This window comes from Chelmon rostratus, chromosome 6 (assembly GCF_017976325.1).
Source record: "Chelmon rostratus isolate fCheRos1 chromosome 6, fCheRos1.pri, whole genome shotgun sequence".
Classification (NCBI taxonomy): domain Eukaryota; kingdom Metazoa; phylum Chordata; class Actinopteri; order Chaetodontiformes; family Chaetodontidae; genus Chelmon; species Chelmon rostratus.
The window spans coordinates 20,786,888-20,798,952 of NC_055663.1; the positions used below are offsets into that span (position 1 = coordinate 20,786,888).

General features: G+C 43.3%; 2 protein-coding genes across 2 annotated transcripts in view; both read left to right on the forward strand.

The window, feature by feature from the left end:
• Positions 1 to 3,389, forward strand: part of LOC121607434 (contactin-1a-like) — a 62,796-nt gene extending 59,407 nt beyond the window's left edge. The window contains exon 24 of the mRNA XM_041938223.1: positions 1,040 to 3,389. Within this exon, the coding sequence (XP_041794157.1) occupies positions 1,040 to 1,116 (77 nt within the window). The 3' untranslated portion in view covers positions 1,117 to 3,389. The remainder of the gene's footprint in view (positions 1 to 1,039) is intronic.
• Positions 3,390 to 6,857: 3,468 nt separating this feature from the next.
• The window catches only part of LOC121607832 (PDZ domain-containing RING finger protein 4-like), a 116,000-nt gene continuing 110,792 nt past the window's right edge, over positions 6,858 to 12,065 (forward strand). The window contains exon 1 of the mRNA XM_041938828.1: positions 6,858 to 7,144. Coding sequence (XP_041794762.1) covers positions 6,983 to 7,144 — 162 coding nt within the window. The 5' untranslated portion in view covers positions 6,858 to 6,982. The remainder of the gene's footprint in view (positions 7,145 to 12,065) is intronic.

Here is a 12,065-nt window from a genome sequence, read left to right on the forward strand (position 1 = left end):
GACATTTTATGAAATAACTCTTTTGACATAGTAGACTAAAGGTCAATGATGTTGAATGTTACAGAAGTTACCGAAGTCGTCACACAACACAATGCATCTGGGGTCAGGACAGTAAAATGAGCCAAAATCAACCTGGACTTTTCTTTTCAGTAAACATGTAATAGAGTGTTAAGAACTGGAAGGTGTGAAGCAGAAAAGCTGCTGACACCTTATGACAGAGGTGCTAATTTAGAGGAATGACTCCTCCTCTCCTTTCAATGGCGTTTTCTCTTGAATGAACATGAATTTAATGACTGCGAGTAATCTCTTGCAAAAAGAACTATTGTATTCACCCAGGTTTAGTTTCACATCACTGGAACAAACGTAGAGAAAGCCCTCAGTTATCTAATCACATTTTAAATCCATAGTGCTGAGGTGACACACTGTGGCTGCTCCTGGCCTGCCATTTGCTAGTGAGATTATACCGGGTTCAAAGCTGGCAGAAGGTTATCATTTGTCACAGCTAGAGGGTTCCCATGGGCCGGCGCAGAGCTGTCACTTCAGGTTTCATACCTTAGATTGGAGGAGTAAGATGGGAAAAACTTTACGGTCCGTGACTAAAGCCTCGATAGCCCACTGACTCGATCCCCTCACTGGCTGATGGAGTGACAGGCAGGCCGGCTGGGTAGAGGAGGCCTTAAGCCTCTGTAATTGATCTTGATGAGTAGAGGAAACCCCTCCTGTGGTTTTCCCTTATCCCTTATCATTCAGTCCAGACCCACCTGACAGCTTGATTTCACAGACCGGGAATTTAAGCCGTGGGGAATTTCAAATGCAGGGCATTGACAAATGGAGGGGCATTTAAGGTGATGGGGTATAATAGATGGGTAAAATATCACACTTCACACACCAAATGTGGTCTTTAGTTTGACGGATGAGAGCTGGTCCCTCAAGGAACATGTATTATTTTTTCCCCCTCAAATCAGCAGCAAATTTGACTGTCAGTCCTGTTATTCTTCAAGCGATACCTGACATGCCTTCATCTCTGTGTGTCTCTCAGGTGGAGGTGTTATGGTCGCCCAGTCTCTCAGCGTACTCTCCCTGCTCCTGGTGGCTCTCCTCTGCCTCAGCCTCTGAATGTAGCGCCATCTTTGTCTTCACTTCCCATGAAGGAGACTCTTTACGGTTGACGCCTATAAGGACTTAGGGACTCTTTCCACAAACGTTTGGTTCCACCCTATAACCCGGGATGTCATATTCCAACTGGAATATGTTTGTGGAAATAGACACAGAAATGGAAAAAATTGGAAAAGGACAAAGACATCCTTTATTTATCCACAAAAAGCCTCTTTGGAGGAGTGTCAAAGGAGTTCTGTCAACTTTTTAAATATGCCTTATATAAATGACTGCACTTATCTTCCACACGAACTTGTTTTAAAATGGATCATGAAAGAAAGTGTGAACATTACACTTTGCATAGTTTGGCTGTTCCGTCTTTTTACATCATGAAGCCGACATTTCTCTACATAGATAAAGACGCCGTTTGCTCAGGAATGTAGGCTTCATTTGATCAGCGATATTTTGGAAAATCTATCCTACAGTGCATTCCATAGTTTAAGGTAAACAAGTAGCTGTGAAGGATAAGTGTATGAGTTTATAAAAATGTCTTTTTGTCTTTCTTTACTCGCAGTTCAGTGGCATTTTCTTCTGTTTTCTTTTTAAGATGAAGCACACTCTTTTTTACCGAGATACAGTCAAAGCAAATCTCACCTTCTCATACTTGATTTCATTAACAAACATCATAGAGGAAAGAGCAATTTATGTCATGCTGAAATAATATATCCAATAATTCATGTTTTTTTTTCCTCTATCTAATATATTATGGATGTTATTTGGAGAAAAATAGATTTCTGACCTGCAATCAAGGCTTATTTCCAAATCATAACATGAGCTCAATTAATAGAACTTTGAAAATGTGTGCATGTTGACATTGTTACTTGGAGGAAGCGTTTCAATGCCTCAAAAGTGTTTGGGATCCACATTTGCAAAGCTGAATGTAAAGCAAACCACAGGGACAGGAAGTGAACTGAACAACATATCAGACATGCAGTTTAAAAAGGAAAACTGCAGCAAACAGTGTGTGAGAGTGGTCATTCTGATTGCCTGCTCACCTCTGGTTAAAAATGTACAACTGTGCAGTGATCAAGGCTTTGCCACAACATCTGGGTCAATGCTGAGACTGAAAACTGCTCCATGTTTGTGAACTAAACCTAAACAAAAAAAAAAAAAAAAAAAACAAGCTTTTGTTTTGACTGTATCATTAGGACCTCAGTGGTACCCGCTGGTGCTTTGTAAAGAATGTTGGCATTTGATTTAGCGTAAACATTTTCATTTCATCTCTCTCATTTATGCTTTTGTGTGAGAGTCACTATTAACTGTTACAGTGAACGGTAGCGACGCTCATGCCCTCCAATAATTGTGCAATGTCAGATTCATCTGTGGCTACTTTACATTTTCTAATAAGACAACTTGCCTAGCTCCGATAACAGTGATCTAGTATATTTAATTTTTCATTATCTGGTATCAACAGAAGCATAAGCAAAGCCATTCATGTCGACGGTGGGAGCCCATTCTAAGCTCATCTGCATTATTTTTGTCTTTTTATTAACATGTGATCAGAGATATATAAACATTATCAACTGTTGTCGCTTTTGTTTATGATTATTATATTTGTATTCATGACCCGCCTCCAGCTGGACAGTTTCAAAGTTCATTTCCCTCGAATGGAGGAACAAATGCTGTGTTTTTGAATTCCTCCGATTTCATGTCTTGTGTGACTGATGCTGGCCGTGCTTCTACATTGTGACTATATCAACATCCACCACAAAGTGCTTTTCCCAATTTCCCTTCATGCGACAAATCATAAACAGAGTTGCCAAATGCATGAATGCCTTGAACTTTGACATTTCGGAAGAAGCGGCTCTACATTCTAACATGCATGACACTGGAAGACGAAGTGGCACATTACTTAGCAACAAATCGACGTCATAGCAACTTCTCGACCTCTCAGCTTCATATGAAATACATTCCATTCCTGAGTGACATCCCTTTATGTCAGAGACAGCGTAGATGTAAGCCTAATATGTGCATTAGCTGCTAAGCTCCATTAAGCCGTCGTCTCATTGGGAGAGGAGTTTTAGAGGGAAAATCTTACACTGACTAAAGGAATCTCACTCACTGAAGTTCAGAAATGGTCCTGCAGTCTCGCGCACACGATTGGTTGGGGTTTGATAGCGTCACTGGTGGCAGTGGCTGCGTGTTTGCTGAAGTTCAGCACTTCGCTGGACTCGAACGGCACTTGTGAGGGATGAAACTGGAACCTCTCATTGGCTGGACAAGGAACAATAAAAGTGTAGGTACCTATTAAAGTGCTCTGGTGTTTTCTCTTGTTTTGCAGTGACTTTTCAGACATGAATCCTGTGGACTCCTCAACAATGTGAGTTTATTATTAAAGAGTGTGAGTGCAGCTGAAAACCCAGTCTTAAGCACTTTTGGCTGAGTTCTGGTGAGACAGGTTTACAGTCTGATGAAAGAAGCATTCATTCAGATCATTAAGCAAAAGTAACAACACAACGATGTAGAAATAATTCATTGCATTAAAAATCAAAGTACATAATTACTAGCAAAATGTGGTTTACTATCATAATTGGACGTGCTCATTATGCAGAATAACTCCTTACAAAGGAGGATGTTTTCATACCTAGAAAACAAAAGTTGTGACTATAAATAGCTTACAATTAGAATTACATATGATATAAAGCATGCATTACTTGAAAGTGGTGCCCAGCACTTTAATTATATAACTGGCTGAAGTAGAGCCACTTCTATATGAGCTTGAGCTCCTTATATATTTCATATGGTAAATAGTTATGTGCAAAATAACTAGTAAGTTCAGCTGTCAGGTGAGTGTATTGGGGTAAAAAGTGCAGTATTTCCCTCTGAAATTCAGTGGGGTAGAAGCACTTGAATGTTATATTCCACCACTGACAGTCTATGACTAAACTGGTGTTTCAAGCACAATTTGGGTGCCATTGTTCAGGGTAAAAGTGTAAGATGTCTGAAATTGACTGACTCTCAACGTGAGTGGAGTTACGAAGAAAATAATTGATGAATATAATGACTCTCAAAGGAATAGTTCTGAATCTTTAAAGTCTGAGTTAACAGTAAGCCCACTAAATCATTTTTATTGCATTATACAAGAATATACAGAAAAACTGTTGTCGAGCATCGGGATAGATGCTAAATATACCAAAATATTCAACCGGAGTTTTACCTTTGCTACAGCAGAGCTACATAAAACAATTCTGATCATGGGAAAACAATCACACCACAAGATTTTGATCATATCACATGATTTTTTTAGCACATTTGAGGACTTCTCCATGTTGGCTTAAAATTTAAGTTTATTATTGACCTTGGAAAAAGCAGCTGAGGGGAAAAAAAGCTCACCACACAGTCCATTTAGGAGCTGGTCTGGAGGTTTCAACCACATGACATGATCTTTATCATCATAACGGCACTGATTTGTTCCCCATTCATTGTGTTGCAGCGTAGATTAAAAGCTGTAGCTGCGTGTCCCATGCAAACAGGACAAATGAGTGAAAAACGTGATGGAAAAATCCCAGTTAAACGTTTTAGTTGACAGTGAGTCAGCCCGAGTTCACTGGTGAATGAATCATGAAGTGAGTCTGGATGGACTGCCAGTCTGAAATGCTGATTTAATTTTAATATTGGAAGTCCGTCCACGAAAGCAAAGCAATGCAGGCAGTCCAGCAGAATATTTCCAGTTCAGCATGTCCACGGTGTCCCTTTAAACACACACCAGGATGGGACTGCTGGTGGTCTCAGGTGCTTTTTGCTCTGCTCTGAGACGTGTCAAAGTGCCGACACTCCTGAGGTGGATTTGAATAAAAATTCAGCAAAAAATGAAGCTTTGTTGGAACAAAAAAACCTTGATCAATTGTCTTCTTAGTCATTGCTGCCTTGGGATTAACATATTTTATACAGAACTGGAGCTTTAATACTGGCTATGTGTGAAATATTCACAGCAGTTTCAGCTCTTGCATACCAAATCAGAGAAACTAGAGCATCATTTATGATTTATGACTACCTTCCATTATCAAGTCAAGCGTTTGCAACAAGTCCTAAACTGATGTGTGGATTTTTCCCTCCTTTAAATGTGTCTGTCTCCAGGAAAAAGCTATTCTTTACCAGCACAAAATATATCAGAGATAGCATTTCAATCTGTCCTCCATTAGAGATAAGGCCAACTTCGTCAATGTCTAGTTTTTCAGGCAGAAACAGCTGTTGGAGTGTTTTCTCCTATCGGGTGTCCTGCAGATGAAATGCAGATGGATATCGCCGCTCTTCATGGATTAAGTCAGGCCAAATGAATCAGATGTTAGATTTTTACTGAGCTTCAGGTTCATCTTTCCGTTTCAATCATCGTTCTTAATGGTTAATGGAAATCAGCTCTCAGGGAGAAGAAAAGGCAGAGATAACTTTTTCTTTCTCAGTGGCTTATCAGTCTAAGCATATGGCCTGTGTGATAGGTCTGATCCCAGGTGGCTGCGTAACACGTCACCCAAAACACACTCAAAATGACTGCTGCTCAGCCAGCTTCAGTCTGACTGCTCCTCCAGATCACATCCAGCACACTGTGAACTCATTGGTCCTGGAAATACAGCTATTTCCAATCTTTAATATCACACCATAAAGTAACACAAGAGCTACTGTTTCATTTGCTGTGATTGACGGGGGGACACATTCTCCTGACCTCCTTGTGCATGTGTTTTTGCAGACAGGTGTGCTGTCCCGGGACAGATTGCGCTATTGTCTTTGTAAATCGACACCTGTCCTTTGACAGCTCAGACAACACAAAACATACTTGAAAGTGGTGCACAGCAGACCAGAACCAGACCGCTTTGCTGGGAGACCTGAAACGTGATGCCCTCTGTAAGATGCCTGCAATATGTCATGCTGTGTCAGGCAGTAAGACTGGCCTGGAATCATGCAGGAGGGCTTTATAAGTGAGGGTCCCCGTGCAGATATTGTGTTACAAGCGGGGTTTAGCCACTGGAGGATCATCATCCCCTAGAGATGTTTTTCACTGACATATCATCTCTGCAGGACCTGGAGGCTCCCAGGAACAAAGTTCCTTTATCAGAGTTGATGGGAGGCACAATTAAAACCCCTGTGATAATTTCAGTCATAATGTGGACTAAAAGCTCTTTAATTGAGTCCTTCTCAGATTGAGGGGTCTGCTGTCAAGAAGCGTTTTATAGTATGTGAGAGAAAGAGCGACATCTGCCGGTGAGGTTTTATATCACACATAAACGCCACAGCGGCTGTCCCAGCTGCGCCGAATAAACTAAATTAATCCGCACCAAAAACTAAACTACCAGCGCGCGAAGATGGCTACACGATTCTGAAATTAAAAAGTTTGAAACATGGTGTGGTTAATGTGCACATCTGGGGGCTCGCAGTGAGCCTGAGCAGGCAGGGCAGAGGTGAGTCAGCAGGGTGAAGCTTTCGCTCCACTCAGCGTCTCATCTCAGGTCGAGCGAGAAGTGGCGCAGCCCCTCAGCCCCGCGTGAGCTGCGCACACCGGCCAAACTTTTCCCCGCACTCACGCTTTCATGTGTTCAGGCTTGTTCAGAAACTTCGTCCTAACTCACTGTGCTGCGCAGGAAAGTTGCGAATTATGTGCGCTGATTGCAAAACTCCTCGCGGAGAAAAGGACCCGGTCCGCCAGGTTCTGAACCCGGGCGGAATGGAGTCGCGCACAAAGCCGGAGACGGGTCGTCGTGGTGGGGGTGTTTGTCAGAGAGGATGCGGGCTCCTGCTGGACTTCGGCAAAGGGGAGCACTGCTGTGTGGACGCGCTCCGCGCCGTCACCGACGCGCTGGAGGGAAGGAGCGCAACTTTGGAGCATGAAGCCCGGATGGCGCGGCTCAGGTGGAACAGGAGGGAGCAGGCTCTGTTAGCCCAGGTGTCCACTCTGCAGAACGAGGCCCAGCTCGCTGCCCTCAAGTACCAGCGGAGACTGCACCAGTACATGCTGCACATCAACAGCATTGCAGAGCAGGTCGTTGGCTACTACAAGGTAAGAGGGATGCTTTATTGATTGTTTGCATGTGGTGCCACGGCTGTAATTAGAGGGAAAAGTATGATACCTGACAGGCTGATAAACTTCGTGTGTTTGTTGGCTGAATTAGACTGACTTGAGAACAGCTGCTGACATGCAGAGCCAGAAATCAGATAAAGCAGCTTGTGCAGATCCACAGGAGCAGCTCAGAGCACCTGAGGTAAGAGAGGCTTTTCTGTCTGCGTCCTTCTGCTGGAAACACTGACATTTATGGCTCATTCAGAAAAGTTTTGCACATCCAGCAAATCTCGGTTGTGCTCATCCATGATGCCTGGAGGCTCAGTGCCTTCCTGCTTTCTCATCTGTCAGTACCACTGTTAGGGCCCACTAAGACTCTTCCCAGCGCTGTTGAAGTTAGGATCAGGGTTGGAGGGCTTCAAAAGCACCAGGGTTTTGCTTCTGCCGAGAGTTTCACCTGCTGCCTCGGCTCAGGTTTAACTCTGCTGCCAGACACTTCTTTGTGTAAATGTTGACTTTGGGATGACAGTGAATGCTGCGTAGTGGTAGCTGTCTCTGAATGAAGACAGCTTTTAGGAGGTAATCTCTCCACAGTCCCTGTTGTTTGCCATTTGGTGTGGTCTCTCTTTCTCAGTGTTTATCTGCAAGGGCATTTGTTTTATATGAAGCTGATTATTATATAAGCTTATATACTGTTGTAGTCACCAGTGTCCACCTCAGTGCCCTGACTGGAGCTTTATTGCAGCTACTGAAGTCTGCTCGGCTTGTCCGGCCCGTCCTGTGTGACTTGACAGACGTGGTCTTTGTCCTCTCCTTTGGGTCTCAGCTGATCTAACGTCATTGTTTGGGTCATGTCCTGCCCTTCTTGCAGAGTTTGAAGACCTTATCACATTTCACCTAGGAGCACTGCATCATAACTGTGGTCCAGGCTTGCAAAGGAAAAAAAATAAGACATTTGAAATCCTGCTCCAGCACTGAAAATCTGTTTATTTTTGTTGACATTGTGCTTCATATTAAATGCACATTATGGAATATGGTTTGTTTATTCAAGCTGCATGAGTGAGCATGTTGTACAGGTGCTCTTTGCGATACCATGGGCCCTATATGGACACTTTGCACATGAAAACTACCAAAGAACAAAATACTCTCACACTTGGATTGCACGTTAATCATCGCCTGTGCGCTTCTGTGCTTTTGAATAACTTGGGCGTAATGGGCTACACTATGCGGACACGTTTCTAACTGCTCCCGAGTCTTTGTTGTTGCAGGGAACAATTTATCAAACCTCCCCGCACGGCTGCCAAATCTAATACCGCTTGTTTTAGTAAGCTCACGAGGTAGCCTAGAAGTTTGCACTGCGTGTTGTGCTTGGGCTGCTGTTGAGGGTGGATGGGTTTAATGGTGGTAATGGTCACATAAAGTGTCTCTCTAATTGCCTCGGCCATGCTGTGAGTGCAACAGACTCACTTTTGATTAATGTGGAACGCTGCTCACTCTCCTCTGCCAGCGCTGGGCAGCAACGCAGCATCTATTTTCAGCTCCTTGTTTTTTCTCCTCATTTTAAAAACTTTTATCTAATGCGTCTTTAATAGTTTTCTCACTGCGTGTTTTCGTCTCTTGCCTTCCAAAATGGATTTTCCAATACTTGAGAGAGCTGGGTTGCAGTTCATCAAACAAAGTTTTACAGTTTAGTGGAAATCCACTTTGTTGGGAAAGCGATGGGCTCTCTGTCTGCATGGACAATAGAGCTGGATGACTGGTAAACATCCCAGTCGCAGTTATGGATCGGGACGTTCAGAGTCCCTTTGTGTGGTTGGAAAGCAAACCTAATTGACCCTTTGCTGAGCCCCTTTAGTCGCCTGTCAAGCTTTCCGTTCTGGCGTGGCGCACATGCAGTGCTGGAATGGAAATGTCATTTTTAAAACAATGATTTCAGATAGACGTAAGTAGGCTTCTCATCAGTAACCGGTGACCTTCATTTTGATGGCTAAAATCACAGTTAAAGCTGGCAGATGTAGCTAGCTAGCTAGGTAGCCAACTTAGCTTTAACATGCGAGTTGGCTGATGACTAGTTTTAAAGAAGGACCCTGTAACAAGGAAATATGCACTTTATGGCTACAAACATGATATAATGTTGAAAGACTGAGGTTAAAGCTACATGTCTCAGGCAGAAAACTACGCAGAAGACACGTAAACAGAGACAATGTGTTGCAGGGCGGCAAAATAGCCTTCATGTGTCAGTATAAGGAAATAGATGGTTATTTAGTTCTAGCATATCTGTTTGGATGCTTGGTATATAAAAAATAATCTAAGATGAGCTTAGATTTATTGTTTATTGTTCCAGCTTTCAAATATGTTTGCCTTTTACAAGACAACATGGCTTTAGGGACATGGAACTTAGCATTAGCGTTGCATGACGTTTAGCGTCTGCTGAAGAACATGTTAGCCTGCGGTGACCAGACGTCCAGTTCGTCCAGGATTGTCCTGGTCTCAATGGCAAAAACTCCCAGGGTTCAACCTTCACTACCAAATTATCCCAGTTCTCACCACAAGTAAAATAATAATTGTTATTGTTTTCAGTACTTACATAGATGTTTATCATGTCACTCTTTATTGCCTAACCCAATATAAAAACAAACAATGCACCGTACACTGAATTCAACACTGATTTGTCTGTATGTGTCAGTCGCCAGTGAGTCTGTTTCTGCCGGACAACAGTTTACCATCATAGCGAAGAAAAAAACAGTCCTTCCTTCCTAAAGCTAGCAGTAATGAACATGCTGCGTTCATGGTGCTGTAAGGTGCGCTTGTCAGGTCCGTTAAATGCTGAAATGATTGTGCCCCCATCCTGCTAAAATTCTTACGGTGTGTGCATAAATGCATACTTGAGCACATGCATGAACATTCGGTACACTTAAGGGTTCTGGTTTGGGGATTTGAGAATATGGTTACCTTACGTTACCCTAAACTCTTATATAGCAACTTAGCATCGACCAGGACCTGCTCCCATTGGTTCTGAACCCGGCTTTTTCTAATGCAGCTTGTAATCCCGAAAATGATATAGTTAGCTAGTGTTAATGCTGTGCTTCTTGGCTTTGAAACTACACTTTACTACCACGTGTTTTAAGCTGGTCGTGCTTAAGTTTTGCAGCTCACCTTTCCCGTTCCTAACAATCGAGTTTTTGCATTTCAGTTCTGCAAAGCTGAAAAAGCAGCACCCTCCAAACAAACTCTTTAAAAGCTAAAGCTTGACAGACCTGCTGTGCCAAGTTAGAGCTGCTAAGCTGATTGTCCAATCATTGGTCAGAGGACAGTTAAAGCGAACCATCCGTTGATGAGCTGGTCAGCTTGATAGAGTTACACGTTGGCTAATGGTTCAACGTTGTTTATTGAGAATATTGTCCCAGTGGTTTGTGGACAATGACTTTACTGTTAGGAGCATAACAAGCTTTGAGTGTATTGTTGAAGTGGCTCCAGCAGCTCAGCAGTTCCACAGATGCCAGTTGTTCTTTGTTGTCAGTGATTTTGATGGCTGCTGTGGAGAACAGCCTGCTGACAGCTTGTTCTGTGAAAACAGAGACAGAAACCTTCTGCGTGAAAACTGCGGCAGTTAAGACGCTGATTTTAATGCCACTCAAACAATACGTTTTCATGTACCTCAGATGTTCTGATGCAGATCCAGCTGATCACTGGCCTGACAGCGACTGGGTGAGTCAGCCACTTCTGCCATGTTGAAACGGGATAATGGAGGCAAGACGCAGCACTCAAACTGCAACGGGATTAGTCACCATTGCAAAAACACACCGTCTTCATTTGCCCATGCAATTTGCTCTTATGTTTGTTTAAAACCAGATGAATACACAGACCAGACCGCAGTTGAGGTAAAACAGTCCCACTCCTACTCTTGCCCAAATCCACAGTTGAGCTTGGAGTCAGCTAAAAAGTTTTGGAAGCCAGGGAAATATTTTCCTGTCACTCACAATGCACCGTTCTTTTCATCATCCATTACCGAAGTGTCTACTTCGCAGGACGGTGAAAATCTGTTTTGTGGACCCCGGACTGTGCCTGTGCCTCAGCGAAGGCCTTCTGACAGAGACACTGAGGCCTCCTCACCTGTCTACAGTAGCTCCCGCTGATTCCTGTTTGTGTTCACACCAAGAGAAACGAAAGGGGAGGGACGGAGTGGGAAAGGCGAGTACGCAACTCGAGTATCGGCCTCATCAAAATCCAATCTTGCGTGTCAGGCGGGGACGAGAGCAGGCCAGTTTGTTTGCTTCCATAACAAAAGATGATAAGGACAGATTGCTTCGCGACAAGAGGAAAGATGGATTTATGACCCCTGCTTTTATGTCAGCTGATTTGATTTTTCTTGCCCAGACAAACAGAGCCACCAAATAAAATGATAAACAGGCGAATATCTTTTCCCCTTTTTGAAGTTGGGTGTTGGCCTGGTTGGGGGAAAAAAAGTAATTTAACTACCTGAGAAAAAGGGGAAAAAAACATTTTTATATGTTTCTGCAAGCAAAGGCAGATGTCTAATAGTCAAATCAGTTGTGCTCACATTTGCACACATCTTTTACTGCTCGTCTAGACAGCTTTATAGTCACTTTGTCCTCCAGTTCCCACAAGCACTTTGTTGAAAATGGAAGAGAACGCTTGTATTCAGAGTAAATGGCATATAGTCATCGGTTACAGCTCACTGTCTGCTCCCCTCACAGCTGACAGCTCGACTAAATGGGATTGGTGGATGCGGAAAGTGAGTTGTTGTAAATAGGGGGTTTCTGTGTGCTTTAGCCCTCTGGAGGTGTTTTCCGTACCTGTTCTGCTCTGTTTGGGACGTCATTTACCCAGAATTTACATGGCAGCTGTTTATCCTTCGCCTGTGAGACAGGGACCGCCCTGCTCACCATTTCCTATTTCC